General features: G+C 39.1%; 8 protein-coding genes across 8 annotated transcripts; 4 read left to right on the top strand and 4 right to left on the bottom strand.

Moving 5' to 3' along the window:
• The first annotated feature begins 1,336 nt into the window (after nt 1–1,336).
• Nucleotides 1,337–4,102, top strand: LOC6561689 (glutactin). The gene is made up of 4 exons (XM_001988609.1): nt 1,337–1,564; nt 2,151–2,822; nt 2,919–3,284; nt 3,479–4,102. The coding sequence occupies exons 1-4, from the start codon at nt 1,337–1,339 to the stop codon at nt 4,100–4,102; spliced, it is 1,890 nt and encodes a 629-aa protein (XP_001988645.1).
• Nucleotides 4,103–4,457: 355 nt separating this feature from the next.
• On the bottom strand, nt 4,458–5,360 carry LOC6561430 (accessory gland protein Acp29AB). The gene is made up of 2 exons (XM_001988610.2): nt 5,275–5,360; nt 4,458–5,205 (listed from the first exon to the last, which is right to left on the bottom strand). The coding sequence occupies exons 1-2, from the start codon at nt 5,332–5,334 to the stop codon at nt 4,543–4,545; spliced, it is 723 nt and encodes a 240-aa protein (XP_001988646.2). The 5' UTR covers nt 5,335–5,360; the 3' UTR covers nt 4,458–4,542.
• A 405-nt stretch (nt 5,361–5,765) lies between these two features.
• On the bottom strand, nt 5,766–8,691 carry LOC6561431 (glutactin). Its single transcript, XM_001988611.2, has 5 exons — nt 8,362–8,691; nt 7,717–7,872; nt 6,950–7,649; nt 6,506–6,702; nt 5,766–6,434 (listed from the first exon to the last, which is right to left on the bottom strand). The coding sequence occupies exons 1-5, from the start codon at nt 8,689–8,691 to the stop codon at nt 5,781–5,783; spliced, it is 2,037 nt and encodes a 678-aa protein (XP_001988647.1). The 3' UTR covers nt 5,766–5,780.
• Nucleotides 8,692–9,521: 830 nt separating this feature from the next.
• On the bottom strand, nt 9,522–10,397 carry LOC6561432 (probable cGMP 3',5'-cyclic phosphodiesterase subunit delta). The gene has a single exon (XM_001988612.3). It carries the CDS (start codon nt 10,312–10,314, stop codon nt 9,859–9,861), a length of 456 nt encoding a protein of 151 aa, XP_001988648.1. The 5' UTR covers nt 10,315–10,397; the 3' UTR covers nt 9,522–9,858.
• Nucleotides 10,398–10,773: 376 nt separating this feature from the next.
• LOC6561433 (trafficking protein particle complex subunit 4) lies at nt 10,774–11,576 on the top strand. Its single transcript, XM_001988613.2, has 2 exons — nt 10,774–11,007; nt 11,072–11,576. Exons 1-2 carry the CDS (start codon nt 10,833–10,835, stop codon nt 11,554–11,556), a joined length of 660 nt encoding a protein of 219 aa, XP_001988649.1. The 5' UTR covers nt 10,774–10,832; the 3' UTR covers nt 11,557–11,576.
• Nucleotides 11,577–12,312: 736 nt separating this feature from the next.
• Nucleotides 12,313–19,754, top strand: LOC6561434 (RING finger and CHY zinc finger domain-containing protein 1). The gene is made up of 6 exons (XM_032735986.2): nt 12,313–12,394; nt 13,557–14,899; nt 18,058–18,219; nt 18,279–18,437; nt 18,843–19,121; nt 19,193–19,754. The coding sequence occupies exons 2-6, from the start codon at nt 14,420–14,422 to the stop codon at nt 19,310–19,312; spliced, it is 1,200 nt and encodes a 399-aa protein (XP_032591877.1). The 5' UTR covers nt 12,313–12,394; nt 13,557–14,419; the 3' UTR covers nt 19,313–19,754.
• LOC6561435 (lysophospholipid acyltransferase 7) lies at nt 19,618–22,419 on the bottom strand. The gene is made up of 6 exons (XM_001988615.3): nt 22,111–22,419; nt 21,921–22,047; nt 21,669–21,861; nt 20,999–21,150; nt 20,562–20,938; nt 19,618–20,502 (listed from the first exon to the last, which is right to left on the bottom strand). The coding sequence occupies exons 1-6, from the start codon at nt 22,320–22,322 to the stop codon at nt 20,094–20,096; spliced, it is 1,470 nt and encodes a 489-aa protein (XP_001988651.1). The 5' UTR covers nt 22,323–22,419; the 3' UTR covers nt 19,618–20,093.
• Nucleotides 22,420–24,092: 1,673 nt separating this feature from the next.
• On the top strand, nt 24,093–26,130 carry LOC6561436 (phospholipase A1). Its single transcript, XM_001988616.3, has 2 exons — nt 24,093–24,468; nt 24,782–26,130. Exons 1-2 carry the CDS (start codon nt 24,420–24,422, stop codon nt 25,894–25,896), a joined length of 1,164 nt encoding a protein of 387 aa, XP_001988652.1. The 5' UTR covers nt 24,093–24,419; the 3' UTR covers nt 25,897–26,130.
• The last annotated feature ends 605 nt before the right edge of the window (nt 26,131–26,735 follow it).

Here is a 26,735-nt window from a genome sequence, read left to right as displayed (position 1 = left end):
TCTCACAGTTTGGTGTTGATTAAGTTTTTGAATAATCGAGCAGGTGAATGGGGGTCAGTGTTTTAGTAGAATTTAAAGAACAAAAATATATAGAAATAAATATATTTATATTTATATATAAGCGTTTAAGTATACATATATCGTAAATTGTATAAATGAGAAATACATATGTATATACATATACATCCGTATGTTAAGATGATTAATATTTGCGAACAAGGTTTAGAAGTTATTAAGTTATGACTGCCGTATATAGTAATTTATGTTAAAATATGTGTAATCCATATGTGATAACATGGTTTGTTCAGTTTAGCACTTAAGCATATTCATTTATATATGTATATACGTATGTACGCATATATTTATATTTCTGATAAGTTCATTGGCCTGAGGTCTTAGTCGACATATTTCGGCTTTTAATGGGGGCGTTGGAGCCTGTTCATTTTTGTTTTGGGTACCATGGCGGCAAGGTAAATACTTTCACCCACAGCGTCGAATGATTTATTTTTATGCACGCGGGTCAAACATTTTTGGCTGCAAAACCAGTAGCAACTAATCCGTGCATACGCATACACAAAAAAATTGAAAATACCGCATTAAAAATCCAAAAAATGTAAATGGCAAAATCTTTGGCCCGCAGCTCTGAAAGTTTAATTGAACCTAATCAATCCGATTCAAGGCGCCAACTTTCATTGTGAGAAGAACAAACAAACTCTCGATGCTGTCTGAAAGTAAATATTAATTGTTGGGCTGAAAGTTAAAACTGAGCCCGGGGCCAAAGAACGATGCGAGAGGGAGAGTGAAGCGTTGGACATTGACCAAAATTTAAGAACTTTTCTGACAAAATTGGTTTAGTTTATAATTAGATGCTGACCTGCAATTACAGCTATTAGCAAATTGTTCACCGCTTGTCGCTCGTCGCATTTCCCTTTTCCCTTTTACTTTTGTTTGTTTTTTATCAACCAAACACCGCTCCAGAAACTTTAGCAGACCATAATTAATAATGAATTATTTAAACATATGAAAAACAATGGGATATCACCGGACAACATCATCAGCCGATGTAGTCGTAAAGCATTTCGCTTTTGATCTTCTATTTTCTACTACTTCTCCATTCCGCTTCTCGGCTTTATTCGCAATCCACTAACTATGCGCGACGGGGTGAAACTTTTACTCTGGGCAAAAGCAAGCAAAGCGATCCGACTAAAATCTAATCGCCAGCACCTGGCAAACTTCAGTTCTGTTTCGTGCGTATTCGAGTGCTGTCGCAATTTCACACAGCCGGGGTCATCTCATACGTTTCCGAGTGATTTTCAGAACAGACCAGGCTTCCAATATGCAATCGCCGATTGTCTTCGCGATCGTTGCACTGGCCGCTCTCCACTGTGTGGAGGGACGAGTGCTCAGTAGGCTTTATGACGAGGAAGAGGATACCATTGTGGTTCTGCCCAAATTGGGCGCCATTCAGGGCAAAATTGTTGAGACGGCTTGGACGCAACGGGAAGTTCTACAATTTGTGGATGTCCGATATGCCGAGCCACCAACTGGCGAGCATCGCTTCAAAGTATGTATGAATCACATTTCAAAGGAGTTTTAAACAAAGACAGAACTTTCCATTTTGTTTTTTGTAACAATCAAAAGCAATGTGTCTTTTGAAATCTACCTGTTTAAAATTCAATCTCTTTGATTTGTTAGTTTCAAATGTCTTATCTTAAACTTTATGATAATAACATAACATGAGAGAGTAACAAGCACCAATACGTATTGTATTCATTTGAGATTTCTCCTCTGATCATAAATTATGCAATTCGATTTGTACTTCTTGGATCGTTATGAGTCACCCAATTTTGCTCTCTTTTGCAAACATTAATTTCTAATTTGATAACTTTTACTGCCAAACTTGCGAATATGCTCGCCTACATTGCAAATTTACAAATTTACCTTTATAACGACAAAGAAATCTGGCTAATCACTATCAAGCTCATAAATATTAATTTCTGCTGACAGCTGGAGCAAAATATCTCTCAAAAAGCTTACTTAATTGGGAACTAATCAATTTCACAGATTTTATTATTGATTTTACTGCATATAGCTTTTATTAATAATATCTCTTTGTTTGGCTCCCATATTCACTATCATTAATAAATTAGGCTCCGCGTCCAATTGAGCCATGGGAAGATACGATGGATGCGACAGCGGAGAAGATTGGCTGTCCATCCGTCGTTTCGATGGAGACACTGCTCAAGCTGGACGATGTGATGGACATTGAGGATTGTCTGACGATGAGCATAACGACTCCAAATGTAACGGCTAACTTCCCAGTGCTGTTCTACATACATGGCGAGTACCTATACGAGGGCAGCAACTCGGAGGCACCGCCCGACTATCTGCTGGAGAAGGATGTGGTGTTGGTGACGCCTCAATATCGACTCGGACCATTTGGCTTCCTCTCGACCAAAACCGATGAGATACCTGGCAATGCTGGTTTCCTTGACATCTTTCTAGCTCTTCAGTTCGTCAAGCACTTCATCAAGTATTTTGGAGGCGATGCCAGTCGCATCACGGTGGCGGGTCAGGTGGGTGGTGCGGCCATAGCGCACCTGCTGACACTGTCGCCGATGGTGCAGCGTGGCTTGTTCCATCAAGTTATCTATCACTCTGGATCGGCCATTATGCCCATTTTCCTGGAGGACAATCCGCGCAAACATGCACAGGAAATTGCACAGAAAGCTGCTTGCCAGATGGTTACCGTGCGAGATCTCAACAAATGCCTGATGGAGCTCAGTGCCATGGAGTTGCTGAATGCCTTTATGGATCATGCGGTAAGTGGATTTGTTTACATTTTTACTTAGTCTAAATTTCAAATTGTTCGATTTATGTGACTCTATGGGCTCTGTGAAATTCATTCATTACGTTAGCTTGAGAAATCGGATCTGGGCATTGGTCACACTGGCGGCATACAGTTCACAATTGATGGTCCCAGCGGTGTGCTGCCCAAGCATCCCTATGATCTCATGCTGGAGTCCAACTTTTCGTATCCGGCGATGGGAGGCTGTCCCAAGAACGCGGGCAGCCGTATTCTCAATGAAATTGTGGAGAACGATTTTGAGGGCAAGATACCAGATGATGAATACGATACCTACAACTATATCGATCACGTTATACGTCAGGTGGTCGGCACCGATAAGACCATGCTGTTGACCAGCTTTGTCACCCACGACTTCTTCAATCGTCAGCTTCTCGAGAACGGGACTTTCGACACCCTGATCCCAAGGCTAATTGATGTGAGTAAGCCAATCAATATAAAATCGCAATCACTGACAACATGACTTTTGTGAAAGCTAAATTGATTTTTACAAACACTGCTCATATTTGAATTTGGCAAGACGACTTTCGCTTTAGCACTTGTGCTTGCGGGATTGTAAATGATTAAAATGACCAGCATGAAACCAATGTCAATATTAATGAAATCTTTCAGGTGGCGGGCACCTTAAACCACAAGCTTCCAGTGCTGTTGGCCCTTAATATGAACAACAAACACAATCCAGACAACACATTCCTCTACTCGTTCGACTATGCGGGCGAGTTCAATCGCTATCGGGACATGGACGAGGAGACAAACATGCAGAGTCCTTTTAAGGCGGGCGTCTCGTTAACCGATGAGGCCCTTTATCTCTTCCCCTATCCCGAACACGTGAAACGATTGAGTCCACCCGATGAATCGATGGCCCATCGCATGGTCGAATTATGGACGAACTTTGTTATCAGCGGCAATCCGTTGGGCTCATATCGTTCCGGCTATTGGCCTCCAATGACAACGCTATATGGCCCGTACATGAAGATCGACGAGACGCTCACAATTGGCGGCAATTACTTCAAAGAGTTTTCAGCCACACTGCGAGACGAGGAGGAGGGCCATAGCCTCATCCGTGAGATCTACTATCTCCGCAATCGCGCCCAACACAAGACTTCGGTCCGTCCGCTGCGCAGGAAGCAAGCGGCGAACCCAGCGACAGCTTTAACATTGTCTAGCAAACTCAAGAAGTCGAATGTGCGAAAGAGTCTCGTGAAGCGTCCAAATCGCAACAAGATACGCTTGTAGAACTAAGTTAACCTCTCACTAGTATTGCTCATAAGAAAGGAATTCATATGAAAACAAAAAATATATATATATATATATATATATACACAGATTATTTTATATAATAAATGTTATATACAAGACTGCAACGTAGGAATTTTGATTATCTTCATTATTTCTGTTGAAGTGGCACCAAGCTAGTGAAACTTTTCTCAGAATTTTTTTTTTTTTTGAAATGAGAGGAACGAATGTGCACATGATTAATGAATGTTATAATGATTTAAGCAGCTTTTCTCGAACAGCAAATAAATAAGCTGCTTATTCAGTTTGCCAGTCCTTTATTTATCGTTTAAATATATTTAATTTTTGCGCAACAAATTTGCAAATATTTTATTTATTTTTTCATTTATTTTATTGGTGAAACTTAGAATTCGCATTAGCTAATCGAATATGTATTCCAGTTACTTATTGAATGACTCGCAGATAAAGAACGCCATATCATAACATCTCAAATCATTCAAAGGAAATTGTTTGTTATTTTCCAAACGAGCGCAATGCTCCCCGCCAACGTTGTTGGGTTCATTGGGTTTCCAGGGAATATATTGTGCCGGACGCCCAGTAGTTAGAGAGATATATTGGCCTTCCTTGGCAAGATCATTAATATCAACCCAGTAAAACGACTTTGAAAAATCGAGGTGTGGCTTTAATGCAGACCACTCCTCCTCATTATCAAGACTTAAGAGATGACCGCCGTAGTCCGTGCATTTGTGTGCAGCTGCAAACCAATTCATATGCGTATTTTTTTCTATATAATAATAATTGGATCCGATTTTCTGAAACGGTTTGGAAACACTCTTTTTGTGTATGTTGATTAGCTTCTCTTGGTCCACCAAGTTGCACTTAATTTCCTCGATTGCGGTCAGACAGCTGCCAGCCTTCTCCTGCTGGGTTACCATCTGGCCCTCGAGATGATTGAGTCTGTCTTGGATATTCCCCACTTGGCTTGTATTACATGTCTTCGAATATTGCTGCATGGTGCCTATGTGCTCCAGCATTGGTTTCAACAACTTATAGCAATAACTACCGCACTCCTTCTGCGCGTAATCAAAATGTGTTGGTTTCTCCTGGTGTTAAATTATGTCAATTAATTATATTAATTTCAACATTCACTAATTACAAATTACGTTGCGTACCGCATAGCTCAAGGATCGCATTGATGTCAATATTAGAATTGCTATTATGCATTTCCCCATTCTGGAAGACTTTTATGTTCAGTCCGAGACGCAACTTAAAACACAACTAACTCACTTGAGCTTCACTCATTTATTTATATTTCACACAAAATTTGATTATTTTTGTCACAGTTCTGCCTCGCACGGCGATCATTATTCGCTCTGCGATCGTTGTCCGAGCTTTTATGCATTTGTCATTACTTTATGAAATTTCTAACGAATTCCGCTTGTACAACTCAAGAGATTACATATTTATACATACAAATCATTTGATAATAATGTCTATATATTTATATATATTAATATATTTTTGATTTTAACGCTGTTCTGACCGAACGATTAGCTGCTATTGCTTACTTTTCGTAGGAAGATAACTTTTCTAAATGGGAAAAAGTCTTTATTTGACATTTGGATAAATAAATTAAATTGAAGCAGAAATATAGCTTCTGGCTTATAAGAAATTAGTATCAATTTGAGGGTTTGGATGCTTTGACGAAGCGTAACGATTTCCTTGCAATGAAAACCAAATGTTCACCACGCCCTTCGTTGTCAGAGGTCTCCTCATTGTCGGCTTCCTCATTCTCATCCTCCTCATCCTCGGTTTCAGATTCAGACAGTTTATCCTCCTTTTTGAGGGCATCACGTAGCACTGCCTCCAGTTCATAATAATCATCGTTGACTAGGTTATAGCCCACTTTAACCTCCTGCACCGCAATGCTATACTCGTCCAGGTAATTGTCACCGAAGCTGACAGTGCGTCCAATACGCATATATGGTCCCGTTTCATCTTTCATGGGTGACCAGGCGGGTACACCTTTTGCCCGGGGCACACCGTCCGCAGCGAAGGAGGTCCACAAGGACACCAAGCGCTTTGCTATCTTGAAGTCACTGTTTGAGTTAAGCATGTTGAAGCGTGGCCAGGGGAACAGATAGAGATTCTCGTCGGCCAGACTGACGCCCATGTCAAAGGGCACATCAATGGCATCATCATCGCTGGTGGCATACCGATTCAGCTCTCCCTCATAGTCAAAGGTGTACAAATAGGTGCTATTTTCCAATTTCTTGGCATTAGCCTGCAGCGTCAAGAGAACGGGATTCTTCAGCCCAATTGTGCCACACAGCTAAGAAGTCAAAAAAAAAAAATAAAGCTTAAGTTGAATTTATCGAAATAATTTTAAGTAGCATTCCTTACGTCAATTAGACCCGGTGTGAGGCGCCTGAAGCTGCCGTTCTTCACGTCTGCTTCATCGAAAATATACTCGTCGGCAAACTCCCGCCAACTGCTTGAGGGATCGACGCCATTGACCTGTTCAATAATCGTATCAATGTACTTGGGTCCATCCATTTTGGAATCTGATATGCTTTCGTTAAAGGTGTCCACAAATATGTCTACAGAAAGGTGATTTTTAAATTGCAAATAATAATAATATATACAATATCCCTTACTAAGCTAAAATACCGATATTCACAAATCATAGTTAAAAGTTTCAAGCAACTTCAAAACCACACCATTAAGTGAGCCTTCAGAGAGTCGAGGAAACAAGACTGCTTTTGATTTTACGGATCCAAGTCTTAAATTCTTCCTTTAAAATACTAGCTAGATAAATAGAGTGTTTTTTTTTAATAAATAACTTACCCCTCATCATAAAGGTTCCGCCATGCTTGACACTGCCACCCAGAGTGGGATAAGCCACGAACTTTTCGGCGGCGAGCAATCGACCCGGATGTTCTGGCAGAATACCAGATGGGCCGCCAATGACCAGTTGGACACCGCCATAGGCACCGGCATTCAACGCCGGCTTGTTCTCTCCATGCAGAGCGAAGACAGCCAGCAGCATGGTGGCATTCATGCGATTGAAGCATTTGTTGATCGAGTCAATTTTGTTCGGCTGCTTGCAGCCGGCGATGTGGGCAATTTCCTTAGTCGCCTTCACCGGTGAGTCCGTGATGAAAGCAGGCGAGAGTGCAGTGCCTGACATATAGATGACGCGATGGAACAGACCCTTTGGCACTGCTGGACTCAGGGTCAGCACATTGATGAGTGCAGAGCCGCTCACCTGGCCAAAGAGTGTCACTCGCTGTGGATCACCTCCAAAGACGGAGATGTGCTCCTGTATCCACTTAAGGGCCAAAATGACATCAGTGACTGCCGCATTGCCGGGCATATCCTCGGTAAGAGTGGACAGGAACCCGAAGGGTCCCAGACGATAGCGTACCGATACCAAGACCACATCGCGCTCCAACAGATAACCAGGCGCAGCCTCCACAGTGTCGCCATCATAGAAAAAGTCACCATGCACATAGACCATGACAGGAGCACGCTTACCCTCCTCTAGCTGTAGTTAATTAAATTTACAGTTAGTTAATAATATTACATTTACAAAGGATCCGTTATCATTATACCGATTTGGTATTGACTGTGAGGCGCAGACAGTTCTCGATATCGTAGTCGTCCTCCTCCAGTTTGGCAAACTTGCCCAGGTCCTGTATGGAGGGACAACCGGCGTGAGGACGATGTGCTAGCAGAATGCCCTTCCAAGGTGACACCGGTTCCGCTGCCTAACATTAATAAAAAACAATAAACATTTCGAATTGGGATTAAATGAAAGTTTTAGTATTATAATTTAATCCAAAAAAATCAAGAAAATCTCTTTTTCAAAGTACAACATATTGTTCAGAAACTACATTTTCTGAGTGTTGGCGGTATTATGTAAAATCTTTTACGAAAAATATGTCTATATCTCATCAATTTATCCAAGGCAGCTTTCTACAACGGTATATATACGTTTATAATGTTTGAATACGCATTATGTCTGACGGGTATTATAATTTCATATATGTAAATCGGGCCACAAACATGTTTTCACATTAACTCCCGTTATTTTTTGGTATATTAAACGCTTTAAATATGACGAAATATTTAAGATATATGTATATAGAAAACGTGTTTTCCAACCACACTAGATATATGCATTAGTCAATATTAACAAATCCCTTGCAATATTTAAGCATTTGTATATGCATCTAAAGTTCTCAAATGGTTCTTACCTTAAAACGCGCAGCTTTGCCATATGGGATGTCTAGAAACTGCATAACTGTCTGACCCGTCCAATCTGTGACCAAGGTGCGTCCGCGAATCGTGCCCAAATCCTTGAGCGTTGCTGTGAACACCTTGTATTTTTTGTTATTATTAGGCTTCTGCTTTGGGGGATTCTGCTGTTGTGGCTTTTGGCGTCGATTTGGCTGAACCCCTTGATTTGGACCTGGTCTGGGTCTCTGCTGTTGCTTCTTATTCTTCTCAGCCGAGGCGCTGTTGATGGCAGCCAGTGCGGTAAGGACTACGAGAAGCAGCAAAAGAATGCTGCGTGGATTCGTCATGATTTGACCCGTTCACAGTGCGTGTCCAAGATCAACTGTTAACCAGCTTGCGTGGCTGCTCACAAAGAAGACTTTCTCGGCATAATTAAGTGTCTCTTGACCGGGCACCTGGTGGCGGTTCTATTTGGGATGAGTGTTCGGTTCAAATTGGGTCAAGTTGCCGTCAACAATTCGCTTGAAGTTCTCTAGATACTTAATCTACTCGGCTAAACTCGATTTTCGCGTATATTGGTTATAAATATTTATCAAGCAAAACTCGTTCGAAATGGGCCTCAGGGGCGTTGTTTACGAGTCTCTTTAGCTGTCTCTAAGATTAGGCTTAATTATGAAAGTAAAATGTGTGACAGTTACCATTTTCTTTTTACCTTATTTCAATTACTCACTGCCAAAAATAAAAATAAAGTAAACGAGTGTCAAATTGGCTATCCATAAAATAAGCATAAATTTACTATGGAGTTCGCTCCATTTCACAATAATTATAGATGGAATTGTCCATACAAAAAGTCCAAAAATATTTTATTTTTAGCTTCATGATTGCCATATACCAAATATAAGAGACATTTATTCCAAGTTGTTTACAAAATTGTTAAAATAATTAAAGTTTAAGCAAACTAAAAATTACAAAATAGAATGTTTAGCAATAATTCACTTTGCAGAAATTCAAATGTCTGAGAGGGCACTGTACTTCGGGACAAACATGACTTTTTAAACCAAGTATCGTTAAAATTGTTATATAAACTGTATTGTTCATTATTTTGATTTACATTCGTTCATACTTTATTATTAAATTAAACAATCATTTAAATTATAATTAGATATTAAAATGCATTAGTCTAGTTTAATTTAAATGTACTATGTTTTCCACTAGCTTATAAACAAAGCACAGGAAAACAAAAAACAATTGCATAGAAATGCAAAAAATGGTTCTGCAAAGCTTGACCTCATTTTGGCAAGCTGAAAATCAATTCGCTTTAGAACATTTCATGAATTTTCCTTTTTTCGTTCGCAGCAATGCAGAAAGAAGAATGAACACCAGCAGCAGCAGCAGAAGATCAATATATATATGACGAACACCTGACAGTGGGTGAATGTGTATTGTGTGTGTGTATTTGAGTGTGAATTCGTGTATCTATATATATTCGCCCACACAACTTCGTGTATTTCTATCTATATGTAGTACAAACGCACAACCGATTTTGTGATGAGTGTTTCGTTGTCATAGAAACTGGTTTGAATTGTCACATTGCCATTTAAGACTTTTGCGGGCATCATTTGCGACTCGGGCGCCGCCTCAATGGTGCTCTGCCAGGTGTTGGTGGTATTGGCGCCGACGAAGCCCATCTCGAAGAACCATTCCTCCATGATGCGACCTTTGAAGAGGACCTTCTGGTCGAGCCGAAAGTTCTCCATCGCCTCAATTGTGCTGAAGTTAATTTCTCGGGACACCGCTCGCATGTCGAGTATTTTGACGGGCACTCGAGCCTCGTGCTCGAGATCGGGTGCCGAAAAGTCCTTATTCTCCTGCCAGATCACCTTGCCGGTGTCCGCGTCGCGCAGTATCATGTAGTTGATCTGGAAACCCTTTTGGATTTTATCGCCCGTGCTGAGGTCATCGGATCCCATTACTAAGCCACTTTCAGTGTCACAACCTGGGAGCTTCTTCTTGCTTTTTTCTTCTTTTTATTTATTATATTTGCTGCGTGCAGCTCCCAATATATTTTTGGAAATAATCAATGTTTATTTTTAATACAGTATTTTTAATACTGACAATACATATCTATGTTGCCGTGTTGTTCCCAAGCAGCTGTGCCAACTGGAATGCAATCGATAGTTGTGACGCAAATATCGCGTAAGATTCTCAATAGTGTTGGAAAACAGTTTATCAACTGTTGATGTTTCAAAATTATCATAATTATTCCTTAAAAGTTGTATCACATTATTATGGATATGCAAAAAAAGAAGAAATAAATTAAGTTTAAGGAACCCCAATTCTTTATATAAGCGCTGCTATAAGCGCGTGGTAATTATATTCCATCTGCCACTGTTATACTATCGATAGAAATCTTATCGATTGTGCAGAAAATGTTTTGTGTCTCCAATACACAAAACAGCTGACGCCGCCAGTTTTTACAAAAACCAAAATGATTATTTATGGCGTCTATATAGTGAGCAAGTCCGGAGGCCTTATATTTAATCTGGACAACAACGTGCCACGAATAGAGCACGAAAAGACATTCACATACCCGCTGGACCTGGTGCTCGACTACGATCCCAAGAAAGTCTCCGTCGCATTTAATCGCAAGGACGGCATCAACGGTGGGCGTTAATTTTTTAATCATCCAATGATCTGTTTTTTTTATTAATCACAATTATTTTACAGTCGGACATGTGCTCGTCGCCGTCAACGGACTGCCTGTCAATGGTGGCACAATAGAGGATGGGCGCGACGTGAAAGCGACTCTCGAGTCGGCTGACAACTTTCCCATAAATCTGAAATTCAGTCGACCCAAAATGACAACAAATGAGAAAATTTTCCTTGCGAGCATGTTCTATCCACTGTTTGCCATTGCCAGCCAACTAAGTCCCGAACCAAAGAGCTCCGGCATCGAACTGCTGGAGGCGGACACCTTCACGTTGCATTGTTTTCAAACGCTCACTGGAGTTAAGTTCATTGTGATCTCTGAGACGGGGCTGAATGGCATGGATCTGTTGCTAAGGAAAGTTTACGAGCTGTATTCGGATTATGTGCTCAAGAATCCCTTCTATTCCCTGGAGATGCCCATACGCTGTGAACTCTTTGATAATAAGCTGCAGGAGCTGCTGTTACAGGTGGAGAAGACGGGCATAAACAATATTGATAAATAAAAATTGTAATTAATTGTTAACTTCTCTGGTATACATTTTTCGCATTTGTTATCGCTTAAGCTGAGCAGGGGCAAAGTCGACCTTCGTTTAACTGACGCTATGTTTACAAAACATTTCGTACAACGAACTAAATTTTGAGAATTTCAGTTCAGATTGTTTTTAGATATTCATGATCGATTATCTGATTAACAAGCAAAATATTATCGATATATCGGTAACGCTTTAAGTCAAATATTTAATGTATAACTCGCTTTTTACGAGAAATACAATAATATTGATTGATCTTCGTTTTATAGCAAAAATAATAGTATGAAAATCACAATTAAGAATATCCCAACAAGCATACTCCGAGAAAAGCTATGAGAAAATGTAACGGAAATTTCTCCGCCTCAAAGCTTTTTCACCCATCGCATAAGACAAATTTTTGGTAGCTATAACTTTTAAACGAAAAGAGATGTCAACAAAATGTAAGCACATAATTGATATTAAATTTTATGAAAATTTTAAGTTTTGCTACATAGAGATGCTACTGAAACCAAGTTTTATCACAGAAAGCTTCAGATAGACTTGTTGCCTCACCAGTAGTAAACGAAGAGAGTAAACGAAGGCGATTCCAAGTCTGAACAACCTAAGAGCGAATCTCTACCAGAGTTCTCCCACACATGTAGTTCAATGTTCGGCATCGTCGTCGTTGTCGTCGTCGTTGATGTTCAGTTGAAAACTGAACTCAGTGCCGAGCGTAGCAAAAGACGAGGAGCGCATGACGCTAGAGCGCTCTCAACGGTTGCACTCATTTATTTAATTTAATTGACGCCTATTGCTGTTCTGCTATTCGCTGGTGTGTTTCACTTATATATGTTTCACTGTTAATAAATTATAATTAACGAACATATACAAGATTCCAAAGAAGAGGAGCAGCTTTAAACTTAAAACGATAAACTTAAATGATCCACTCGAAGAAGTGGCAAAAAACACGTTCAGCAACAAATTGCAAAAAATAACAAAAACAAAGTAATAATAAAAACAAAAATAAACACACACACAAGCACAAATATTTAGCAATAAATGGAAAAAGATAACTAAAGCAAGCTGATAGCAGATTCAAAAATTCGAAACTAAAATGCAAATTGCATTTAATATTTTTATGTGTATTTGTTTCTGTGTTTGAGTGCGCCTGCGTGCATTCGTGGAGTGCGTAAATATAATCGTAATCGAAATCTGAATTTCGTTAATATTTTTGAGGCTTTTGCTATTGTTTGCTGTTGCTTGGCGGGTCCGTTTCTGTCTGTATTCGATTGTGGACCGTCTGGTTGTTTAGCTGGCTGACTTGGCCTTTTTATCGGTTCACGTATTTAATTTGTGCACAGTTTCAATATTTATTGTCGGCATGTTCCCTTTATAAGTGCAAAAGAAAAACAAAAAAAAAACACTCTAGACAAACAAGACTCGGGGTTTTTCTTGGCGAAACTCAAGATAATAAATGTACGTGCATCTTATATGTATGTAAATGAAACACATACCACATACCACATATTGCTAAATAATCGTTAATTTGCATTGTATTTGTATCCATACAATCGCATTTGTGCTTGTGTGAGTTTGCATGAGAGTAGTGTTATAAAAGTGTCTTCATTTCATAGTCAAAGAGCTTCGCTCAGCTCGGCTCAGCTCAGCCCCTTTGGCTCAACGGCAACAACAGTCGAAAAAGCTAGCGAAAGTCAAACGTGCTTGCAGCTTTGTCTTAAGTTGTATTAACAAGTGTGCACATTGTGACAAAGCTATTAGAAAACTGTGCACAACATTAAAATGACAAAATTGAAGTCTTGATAAAACGTGTGATAATATTGTGTGAAAAGTGCTTCGATCAGCTCAATGTAAACAAAAATCAGAGCTTTTTATAAGTTGCAATTCTTTGTAAAACCCAATTTAAAAATTGTATATATTATTTAAATAATTAAATATTATAAATAATAATCCGATAACATGTTTTTTTAACACAGTGCTAAGGCCAAATATTTGATTAAACAACAAAATAAACCACTAATGCCAGTTGTTATGTAAATTCCCAAACAAATTAATAATGAACAACTGCTCTCAACTGCTATTAAAGCTTTGCAAGTAGCCGCTTTTTGCAGTCGCGCAGTGAATATAAAGAGTTGAACACGAGCGAAAGTTTTCAAAGGGGCAAGGAATTGACTGCAGATTAAACGGAATCAAGCGTAATAGACGTACTGAAAACACAGAAGTTAAGGCTAAATCTGCTCATGTCGTAGTTTTCTTGTTGTGATGAGGCAGAGTTACTGAAGAAGAAGAAGCAGCAGCAGCAGCAGCACCACAGCAACCACCACCACAACAATCATCGTAACAAGCAGCAGAGAACAAAGACAAAGTAAATGTCGCAACGGCGAATCATTTAAATATTGAAGCAATTGAAGAGGCAACGTCGATGGTAGCAATTAACAGCAGCGACATCGACATCCAAAGCGACAGCGACAACTGCACCAATATCAACAACAACAGCAACAATTGGCCTGGCTACAGTGGCTGCAACAAAATTAGACGGTAGTTGAGGCAGCACAGAATATCGCCAAGTGAAACACACAACAATAACAATAGCAATAATAACAACAGCAACAACAGCAGCAGCAGCAACATTGATGTACAAACATTTACCAATACAAAAGAACTCAATCAACTCAATTTAAATTCATCGTCAGCGACATCGTCGCAATCGTCGTCGACCTCCCTGGAGGCTGCGTCAGCTGCAACAACATCAACAACAGCAGCGCAGTCATCGTCATCATCATCAGCAACATCGCCGCCTGTAACTGAGATAATAGCGCGAAAGCAACTGCAGCTGATTATGTCGCCTGCGCCGTGTTCATCGTCTGCCGCCACCCCCAACACCAACCCCAACACCAATCCCAACACCATCCCCAATTCGACGAGAATCACAGTCAACGTCAGCAGCCCAGCAGCTGTTCATTTGCGAAAATCACAGTCGACGCCGACGCTCAAATTCGATGGCAGCAGCAACATTATTGACCCCAACAGCAACATCGACAAAAATGTGGTGAATAAGAGTCATGTGGAGACCGCCATGGAGGCTAGCAACATTGTCATCAAGGATGTTGCTGTCGTCGCCCACATCAAGCGACAGCAGCATCAGCAACAGCAACATGAGCAGCATCAGCAACAGCAAAATGAGCAGCAGCAGCAACACGAGCAATTTTCACTCATCGAAAGCAGCATATTAGATAGCAACATTGATGCAACCAAGCCAACTACGCCGGATTCATTGCGATTTGGTTGCACGCACTACAAGCGCCGCGCTATGTTTGTGGTATGTATCTGAAACATTATCCCAATTCAATTCAAGTCTCTGAAGCAAGCTAGGCTTGCTTGATAGCAACTCTTTTCATAAGTTTTTATCCGTTCTTAGTTTAATTAAATCAAAACACATATTTTTCCTTTCTTAACTAAATGCTATGCATTTACTGATTCAGTGAGCAGAAATATTAAGTAAAATGTTGTTATTTAATTCACTGTATTATCTGACTAGCTGAGTTACCTTGTAATTTCTTACGGATTACTTTGCTAAATAAGATATCATTGATTGTGTCGGACACATGGCAATTTCCGGAGACGCCTCCTCGAATTGTTGGCTTCTGATTATCGACGTCGTGTAGGTCTGTCCAAAGTCTGCTTTTGTGTTGCTCCCCAAAAACAAGCATTTCAACTTATATATACATTTGTAAACAAACGTAGTCCACAACACACAGACACACACAAACACACACACAATCATACACTTACACTCTCACACACATGCAAACACAATTGCGGACACATTTCTTTTGTGGCTGCATAATTTGGGCTCAATTGGGGGAATTGGTACTTGCCTGTGAATTCTGCCTACACTTCTATAACACCAGCAGCAAACAGCAACAAGATACAAATAAACCAACAAAAGCGCGACAACAATTTACACTTTAGTTTGACGCTTCTATACCCTTTGTCCATTGAAATCGACGAAGTAAGGATGAATGAGAGTTGCGATGCAATCGGAAGGAGATTTTTATACACCTCATCCATTGACAAGCAAGAGTGAGTGAGAGTTGCGAGGCTTTCAGCTGGAGACAACTTCGATAACGTTTTTATTTAATCTCTAAGCAAACATTCGATCAGCAATAAAATATCTGAAGCGAGGCGTTATTTGGGTTAACTCGTTACGAACAATCGACGATAAATTGCCCTTTACTTAAATTATAATACTGGGTATTTTGTAGTCAAGTACTCTATATGTATTTTCTCTATTTGGTTTTTGGTAATTGGCTTGGCTTACTCACAGACTGAATTCGGCTGCAGTATCCAAGAGAGTGAGTGCCCATTTAACACCTCCATTGATACCCCACTAAATTACGAGAATTTATCTTTATTGTTAAATTAAATATTAACACTTTGCCGTTTTCCTTTGTGAAGGCGTAAATAAACCGCTTGTTTTTCTACTATTTTCAGCACTTGCCTTTAGCAATTTGCTTCAGACCAGGCAATAACTTATCTGTTTCCAAAATAAGTGCGCCATTTGTTGGCTAGCAAATACTGAAATAAGTTTAGAGATGATCAGAATGAAATAAAAAAAAATTGATGTGTGTTAAGGCCAATGCTGCATACAATTCTATGTGAATGATTTCATAATAAAAATAAATCAATTTTTTTTAATATTTTGACATATGTAGCTATTACCACTACAACTGTTTGATTAATTTAGGTAGAGGTAGAAACGATAGCAATTTGAAATATTTATGGCTGCTTCGTTATGTGATTTATCAATCCATTGACAGCTTTCATAGATTGTCTTACTTTTTTCATACAACTCAAAATATGTCTGTGAATAATTATTTTAAGTTGTTAATTTTGTGTATGTTAATTGCTAATTTTTGGTTAATTGCTATGAAATATGGATTTTATTGCTCATTTATATTCAGTGAACAAAACAAATGAATAGCTGGGTTTTTTTGCTTGACGATCGTTCACTGAATTTTGAAAATGTCACGAAAATGTTGTGACGATTGGTTGACAACTAACTAAATGAGTTTTCTCACACAAACCAATAAAAACATGTACATAAAAGTTATTGAATCAGGTGAACTCAATTTAAAATGCGTAAACGTAGCTATGCCTCTCATATATATATTTGCATATAAGAGAGTTACGACATTCTAAATTGCAATAATGCTCGATATTACTTAGAATTTGTACGACCTACATGAGTTTACTTTGAAAATTTGTCAACGTTGTTACAATTACTGTTTGCATTAGTCATTTGTGCACTGTTGGCCAAATAGGAGTATATCAACTGGAATCCAAATGCGAAATGAGGTTTTTATCTATAAATTAAAAATATTGATTGTGGGAAAATCAAAAAAACCGGATTTTAAGGTGCTTCACTTCTATTTCAAGTGCTTCTATTATTAACAACAGAAGCAAGCATCTTTAAAAAAGCCATTTACTGCTATTTACACTACCTAATAAATGTAATATCTATAAGCTGTTCTAAAATTGGAAAAAATAGCCACATTGACCTGCAAAAATATTCTCGACAGGTGAACTAGCTTTATTATCAAGAAAACACTATTCAATTTGTTCTTAACTGTTATTTAACTGGGGAATAGAACATTGCACAATTGAAAAATTCCCATTACAACAATTTGGTTTGCTCGTGTGTGTGTGTTGTTTGTTATCAGATTGAAATGACAAAGCAGCTGAAGAATTTCAAAAATTGAATTGAGCACATTGCGTGGACAATTAAGAATTTGTAAAGCTTGCAAATAAATTATTTTTAGAAATGTAAAGATCTCTCATGGTCATCTCGTTTTGGAGCATGATTGGAGGTCAAGAAACCAGATTTAATATTGCCATCGGTGTTTTTTCGCTCCACTGTGCTGGAGATTTTATTGTATCAGCATTTAAACAATTTGCGACACGGACTATTTAGCAAGCAGACGTATTTAGCCAAACAATTAGCAGAGAATTTGACACAAAGTTGCCACAGACGCCTCCACCTCCTCCTCCTGTTTTCGATTTCAGTTTCAGTTTGGATTAATTAAGGTTTATGACTTTCCAAATTGAGCTGCGTCTGCCATGCTTTATCATAACGTTAAGTCTAACCCAAGTAGATGCCCGCCAGTATATTAAATGGAATTGTTTTAGGTCGGTTTCCAAGTAGCTTTTTTTATTTTATTTCATTTGCTTATATTTCATTAACAGCTTCATTTAGCATCGAAGCTGTCAGAATTCCGCCAAATAATATATTACACTTCATTTTTGTTTATTTGGTGCTTCATTCTTTTTATTTTTATCAAACCGATTTTAATACGATTTTTTTTAAATACTTGTAGATTAATGTTAACGGCTTCTCAGGTCCTCAGTTTTTAAATTTTTGAATTAAATTATATAAAATTAAATTAACTGTTTAAATATTTCATGTACTCTTTACAGACTCCCTGTTGCAACAAGTTTTACAAGTGCCGCTTCTGCCACGATGAGAACGAGTCGCATCATTTCGATCGGAAGACACTCACGGAACTTATCTGCTCTGAGTGCAACACGCGGCAAAAGGTACAGGAGCAGTGCGAAGAGTGCGGCGTACGCTTCGGCAAGGTAAGTTGCTTCCTTCTACATTATTATTATAAATATTATATATGTATTTCTACTCTTAGTACACATGCCTGATTTGCAACCTGTTCGACGATGCGGATAAACAGCAATATCATTGTCATGGCTGTGGCATCTGCCGCATTGGCGGTGCCCATAACTTCTTCCACTGCGAAGTGTGCAACATGTGTCTGCCGATGCAGCTTAAGATCGATGGGCATCGGGTAAGCATATTTCTAGCTAAAACTTAGCCCAAATATACTTCATATAATGTTTAAAAGTAAGCACAAGTTGTTTGCTATAATCAATAATAACTTAAATATATGCTTAATATTGTGATTCACACTAAGTCAAGGCTACTATTTTGAATGCCAATGATCTGGGTTGCAATTGTTAAATGTATCTTTCTTTTTAATACCCGGCTTCTTGACATTGAATATGCATAGATTGTGGTTCATTGGAAGAAATCGTACTCTATAATATTAATATTTATGCAGAATTAGTGTTGAACTGGTTTCCGAATTGACAGCTCAAAAACAAATCCAGTTTAAAAATAGCATCTTGGGTGTGTGTGCAAAGTGGGGAATCACCTTATGTATTTGTTGTATTTTGTACGTTTTGTTTTGTAGTGTGTGGAGAATATCTCTCGTTCGCATTGCCCCGTCTGTCTGGGCGATATACACACCTCGCGCATTCCTTGCCACATTCCAGACTGTGGCCATCTGTTGCACAAGATGTGCTTCGATCAACTACTGGCCTCGGGTCACTACACCTGCCCCACCTGCCAAACATCGCTGATCGACATGACGGCGCTCTGGGATTACCTGGATGCCCAGGCCCTGCGCATGCCCGTTCCACTCAAGTACGAGAATCAGCGTGTGCACATTTTCTGCAACGATTGTCACAAGGTAACTGATATACTAGATATTAAACATAATGTTGTTAACATGATAATTTTGCATTTTTCATTCCACGGCAGACTTCAAAAACCAAATTTCATTTCATCGGGCTCAAGTGCGTGCAATGCGGCGCCTATAACACCACACAGGATGTAAAGCGTCGCTTATCCCTGGTCACCGATGAGCCATCGACGGCCTGACCCTCGCTCACCCTGCACCCGGCCACTTGGTTTTTTGGGTCGGCGTTGCTCTAATTAGCAAAAGTAAACGCAACAGGAAATCTCTTGCCATGCTCACATATTTGAAGAAACTAAATTTATGAATCTGAAATGGAAACGCGTTGAATTTAGACCAAATTCGAGCTGGTATCGAATACATATAAAAAAAAAACACAAACATTTACAATAACGTAAACTTAATTTTAGTATTCTTCCTATAGATAAATAAATATGCAACAAATTTACATTATTAGCAATCCGAAAAAAAAAGGAAACAAAATGAAAACTATATTTCTCCTCGAATTGTTTATTATATTTGATTGTATTAATCATAGCTCATTAACATATCTCGAATCTGTATGTTCAAATTACATTTCTCTATCACTCTCAAGCTCAGCATTTTGTAATAAAGTTTAGAAAGCAATTTGTTTTAAAATATTGTAATGATTTATAAGTTTGACAATAAATACAGCAAACAATAGGCTGTTTAATTCTCTTGCACGAAACTTCAATTCCAACTACGTAAGTAAAAAATTGTATGATATAGTTATCCGATAGAGTTGGGGAAGTATCTTTGTTTAAATTTAAACTGTAGTGAATTTTAACTATAAGAAAACCCCATATATATATCTTGGCTTAGATAGTAGAAAGTAATCATTTGACTAATTATCTACAGATTCTATGTATACACAAATTGGAACACGGAATTTTGCATTATTTAAGAATAATATGTTTGTTCGAGCTGCATATCTGTATGATTCCCTTACTGAGCCTTCAGCTTGGTTGCACTTGCATCTCCAGTGGAAGCAATGGAATCCGGAGCGCGTTTTTCTCTGCGTTCTGCTGCCTTCTTCTGCTTGGTCAGAAGTACGCCCAGGGCAACCATGAGAACCCAAGCGATGTAACCGAAGTGATAAACGGAGCTATAGAAGCGCCAAATGTTGTCGAACGAGGACAATAAAAAGGCGGTGCCCAGGTAGCTGAAGGCGAACCATTTCGATATCCAGAATATGACATCGAGTACATTGCGTTGCATGCCGACAGCATCCTTTCGAACCAGCTTATGCCACATATCCTCCAGTGGTACATACAATGGTGCGCCCATGATGCAGAAATAGTGGCCAGGCCGAAAGCCATGCCAATAGGCAGAGCACAGAAAAGTGGCACCCGTTCTAAAAATGAATACATTATTGTTGAGCCTAAGTACAGTTGTAAATCGTGGCATACAGACCTATATTTGCGGATGGGGAACAGCTTGTAGACATTCACTGCCAGCCAATACTGAACGCACACGTTCCAGTGCTTCATGCCCTCGCGGAAGGTCCAGCAGCGCTCCACGTCCCAAACCCGAGTGTTTACAATCGTGGTAAAATTGTAGGTGCGCTTCTCAGCATCCCATTCCATGTGCTGGTAGCGCTTGCGAGGACCCTCCCCATTGGCAACATCCGCCTCATCGGGATATGCACCAAATCCAGACATTGTGCAAACGCATTCGCTCAATGTGAGACCGGTGTAGATGCGTGCACGGAAAATGAAGAATGTTGGCCACACATACAACAGGCGATAGAGAACGGAACGATCGTTGTAGAACTCATCGCTGAGAGCGTACTGCAAAAGTGTTACAGAGTTGTTATATGGTCAATATATTATCTATTTTGAAATACTCACATCTAGTGGCCAGAAGTAGTTGGTCGCCAGATAAAGACTGCAATAGAAAGCGGCCCATTTGAGCTGCTCAATGGTTGCCTGTACGCAGGGCGCATGATCTTTGAAAGGCATCTCAAAGTAGTCACGATACGTGCGATAGCGAAAATATGGACCTGCAAGTTGAAATAATTATAATAATGAATATATAAAACATATTTAAATATTTTGAAAAACAAATGTAGTATTTTAAATTAGTGAATTATTGCTAGATTTCTGTTTTTCTTGCTTAATGGATTGTTATTTTGCATCATTTTGAATATTAAGTTTACCATTTTATTTGAACAAGGAAATCTTAAAGTGAAATTAAGTATACACCAGAATTCGAATTTCGTTAGATATTGCATTATTTTAATGAATTCCGCTTCTGTCCATATATTACACTAGTTAATTAAATATAGACACATGCTGACAATGCACTGAGATAAGACGTTTGACTCATATAAATAGCGATAGTTCTGGCCTATTGATAGAATGCCATTATCTGTGAATGTTGAGATTGCGTAAATGGACTTTGATCCCGATGTAATTTAATGCAAATCTTGATTGATCTCGTCTGCATTTGTAATGCTTGTCAATTTGCAGTTTTCATTCTATTTATAAAAGTAAAGGAAAAATAAATCTGAGCACTGACCTGTGAGAATGCCAACGTAATTGACGCTATAGTGGATAATCTCAGTGACAGTCAGTAGCTGCAGTTCCACATCGTATTCGGTTATTTCGATGCTCTCCTCGGTGTTCACATCCCGTTCCGCATTTTTATCCTGATTTTCTCGCGCACGAATTCGCTTCCAGGCAGCTGTTTTCTCAAACGCAATACCCGAGACCTGATGAAGGATTAGGATTAGGGAGCTGATGAATGATTGATTATGCAGTGACCACTAACCTTTAGGGTAAGCAGCATTTGTATCATATTGGTGTGTCCAGGAACAGATGGCAGGCCAAAGAGATGGACAAGACGGAAGAAGACCAGATAACCAAACATAATTCCAAAGGTGACCAAATGGCATTTGCTGCAATCATCGAATCAAACTTTGCATTAATTTCGATGTATGAAAAAGGATCTCACTTTGTACCTGGGATGCACGAGAAGCACACTGGCCGCTCCCAGGCCTAGGGAGATGACACAGTGGATACTATGGAATCCAGAGACGATGACAACAACAACAATTCCCAGCATCGAGCAAATGCATTTGCGTTGTGTCTCATCGCGGATTTTCTTTACATAGCTGCCGGCTCCAATGCACGCAAGCAGGCATAATACGTAGATGACGTCGTCGAGACTCATTCTATTGATTTTCTTTTAGCCGCGTTGTGCGGCTATCTCCACGGAAGGCAGTTGATATTTACAATTCTGCTTCCTCATTCGCATTGATAGCACAACAACAATAGTTGCACTTATCGATATATGTATGTAAAGTAAGTACGGGCTATCGATTAATCTTGGTGCTGCCACCTTACCAATGGAACTATTGCTGACGACCTGAAGCTGACTGATGCAATACTTAAAGCGTTAAATTAAGTTATCATCTGGCCAAAAAATCCATTTGCTGTGTTTTATATCAAATGTATTTTATATGAACGAATGGTACATTTAATGTAACAAAACTGAAAGCTTCAAGCAATGCGTTTTCAATCCATAATTGTGGAATGTAATTCATGAAAAACAAATCCAGTAATTGTGAACTCTATTTTTCATTGCTACTAGGTGTGGAACTCAGCTAAGAATCAGATGTTAATTTCACACTGCTTATCAAGCAGTTGATTTTAAAATTGATTAAAATCTCTAAGCAGATCCGCGAGCAATGCTGCTGCGCTTTTTATGCAATTTTAATTGGGCACCTTGTTTCGAAAAATTGGAAAAAATTTACTCAAAATGGTTAGTTCCTAAAATGTATAAAATTAAAGAATCGCCTCATTTTAAGGAATGCCTGGATGTCCTTTGGATCAAAAATAATCCTCAACAAAGCAATACAAGACATAGGGATTATTAAATATAGAAAAGTGCATTCTATATTTATATGCCTGTGTCAAACATTTTGAATTGCGCACGGCTATATTCAAAATGTTCCTTGTAGTTTAAGAGAAAACAAGGACTTTCTGATTTCGATTTATATACATGTATATTCGAACCGTCTGTGATTGAATATTTTACAAGTGTTTGGATTCTTACATGGGCCCCATATTCCATTCGATTCCGTTTCAATTGAGTTTGGTCCTGTAATCTGTAAAATTTCTGTATATATGATCATCATATCATATGTATATATTGTTATTGTTTGGATTAAGTGATTGTTGACAAGCCCATTTCTCAAATTGTATTTATCTTCCGCAATTTTTAAAAGCGTTGGAAGTAATTAATAAAATTACGAAGAAGATATTTTTGGAAACAATATTATATTCGATGTTGATGATATGTATCGAATTCCGTTTTTAAAAACGGATTGATTTACGTAGTGAGTTACACTTCAACACTTTAATTGCGTCACCTTGTCATTTTACAGTAGAACTCTATATAGTTCACTAACTGATAATTCCTTTGTAATTGCACTAATTATAATGCAGTAATATTTATTAGTAAATCCAATTAAGCTTTTTTACACAATTGTAATAATAGTAAGCAACAGTAGCAACAGTAGCAACAGTAGCAACAATAGTAAACAACATAGACGCCACAGCTATTTGCTGAAGTTTATATACCCTTACATATCGCACCTGAACTGTTTAAAACTAAATAGTCTTATGAATAAAAAAAAATAAAAAAAATTGTAATGAATAAATTTGAATCAAAAATGTTGTATTTGTTCAAGAGGATTTTATAGCTTAGATACAAGTTCGTGTAGAAGCCTACATACGGATCAGTATATCGAATTATATATTTATATTATAAGGTATTTCAAATACCTTAATTTTCATGCTGTATTAACCGAATCCGTTAAATTATATTCAAGAAATTCCCAAACGCTATCACGCTATACGGCTGCAAGTTTAGAGTCATTAAAGTTCAGATGCTTGCGCGTATACCGTGTATGTATTAAGAAAACCGGTAATGCCAAAGTAAATCAACTATAACTGACTGAATTAGTTGTCTGTCGATGCTGTGGGAAAAGCGTGCCAGGTGCTGTCATCGTGGGCAATGCCAGTCCGAGAGTGAACTTAGATTTAGCAGGCGATAGACCCAGTGACGTTCACAAGTGATAATTACAAGTAGATTAGAGGAGCGAACGCGACGCGACTGATGCTAAAAGTGCAGCATCAAGCATAAAGCTCAAATGCCATATCACGTTTACTGCATATATAAGCAGAGTGCGAGCTGGAGAAAAGCAACAGAATGTTATAGTCTCTGCTGGCGTGTAGTAGCTCTATAATAGCTGATCAAATCAATATGTGCTTCAAATTTGTTGCGGTAGTGCTGCTTATTGCTGCAGCAAATGGTAAGTCATGACTAACTATTTAAAATTAGTACTTTTTTTTTTGTTTGGCATTATCAATCGTCTGGAATAACGATTAATAAGAAACAAGTTTAAACTTTTTTAACATTTTGATTCATTTAAATTTGATTTTCGCTGGCTAGAGTTTAAAACTCCACAGTTGAAGACCACGGGAATCACCACGGCATTCACCGGGAGATCACCAAACAATACATGTTTTAATTTAAAACATGAAGTCATTCTATGTATTCATATAATTGAACTATTTTTATTTATATTTATTAATTATATTTTCATTACATAATATTCTCTACAGCTCAAAACAACAGTATTGAGGAGAACTATGATTCGGAGATGGATGAGTTTATGGCACAGGTGCCCGATCCTGAGAATATATCCATTGGTATACGCAGCGGCTTTGGGGAAGACGAAGTGAAGGATGCTGACCTGCTGGCCACACTGGAGGATGAGTACGAGACCACCGAGCCTTGTGTGTGGAATAAATGCGACAAGGATCTGAACGAGAAGCACGGCATTGGCCACTTTCTGGACTTGTCGTTAATCAAGAAGATCGCTCGTAATCTGAATCCATTTCGCTCACGAGACCATCGCATGCAGTTCTATTTGTTCCAGCGCGAGTTCCCCGAATGCGGACGCAAAATTGACTTTAACAATGAGAAGAAGTGGCGACACTCTGGATTCAATAGCTCGCTGCCCACTCGAATCATTGTGCATGGCTGGATGAGTCAGTCGCGTGGCTCCTTCAATAGGGATGTGAAGAATGCGTATTTAAAGCATGGCGATTACAATGTGATCGTAACGGATTGGAGTGCAAGCTCCGCCAATATCAACTATTTCTTCGTGGTGAAGTTAATTGATGAGTTTGGTGCTCAGTTGGCTCAGTTCACACGCGAATTGAATCGGAACTTTGGGGCTAGCTACGATGATATGTATGTGATTGGACATTCGCTGGGTGCCCAAATAGCGGGTTCTGCTGGCAAATTCCTGAAGCCCGATCAGTATAATACCATCTTTGCTTTGGATCCGGCAGGTCCCTCGTTTCGGGATCGCAGTCCACAGTTTCGCATTGATGCCAGCGATGCACGATATGTGGAGTCCATGCATACGAGTGGCAACTTTGGTTTCCTGAAACCTACCGGCCGTGCCACCTTCTATCCTAACTATGGACTCTATCAGCGCAGTTGTTTATATTTGGGTTGCTCCCACATACGTGCCTATCAAATGTTTGCCGAATCCATCAATACACCTCAGGGCTTCTGGGGCACACCCTGCGAGCGGACTGAGAAAAAGTGGAAGTGTGATGAGAGCCAGCGACAAGCCTATAAAATGGGCGGTGAACCGTCGATACCCAAGGCAGGCATTTACTATGTGAAGACCTCCTCAAGCGAGCCCTTCGCCCTAGGCAGATAACTCGGAGTGCTTCTAATGTTATTTTGATTAAGTGATAAGCAGAAACGCAATTTATGTTTAATATGTGATAATGAGCCTGCGCGTAGACGCATGCGCACACTAGAACTGAGAACTTCGATTAAATATATCAATAAACCACGATAACTCAATAATTGTGTTTTACAATCCTACACATTCCAATGCTCTTTTTTCAGACAATTGTGAAATTTAATTAAAGACATAAACTTGCATAAACTTGCTCGCATTCGCATTCGTGCTAGTGTCGTGGGGGCCAAGGACCAAGGACCTGGTTCTAAGCGCATGCAAATTTTACAGACCAATTCAATCTCTGGATCTGTGAAATATGCGAGTCGTGCAGGGCGCTAATTGCAGCAGATAAATACGCCGTGGAGCCATAATTACGACAGACAGATTACGGAGGCGCACTTAATTGTCGACCGTAAAGTGTGGCCCGTATCTCTGAAGCCTGCGCTCGCGTAATCCTCCGCAAGGAGCTACTCGATTTTAATTATTCGGCGACTGCTGCTTTCTGCATATTCATTGGCTTGCAGTCGTTTTGATTTCCATTATGGCTGTTTTACAGCCGGCATTTTCTCTCTTTTTTTTGTATTTTTGTTGGAAAACTTTAGTTGCACTGTGGCTGGTGCGATAAGCCGTCCGAATGGGTTAAGAAGTGGCTAAGTTACTTTGGTCCACTAAAGGAAATGGACTCATAAATCTGCGACAGCTAAATACAGTTTCACAGAATGCTGCAACTTTTCCTACAACTTATGTATATCACATTTTTGCATCAAGTTATCCATGAGATCGATTTGGAAATTAGTTGCTTGGCCTTAGGG

Source organism: Drosophila grimshawi, unplaced genomic scaffold (assembly GCF_018153295.1).
Source record: "Drosophila grimshawi isolate 15287-2541.00 unplaced genomic scaffold, ASM1815329v1 contig_1377, whole genome shotgun sequence".
NCBI classification, from domain to species: domain Eukaryota; kingdom Metazoa; phylum Arthropoda; class Insecta; order Diptera; family Drosophilidae; genus Drosophila; species Drosophila grimshawi.
The sequence above is the reverse complement of the archived record's forward strand: the minus strand, read 5'-3'. Positions and strand labels throughout refer to the sequence as shown.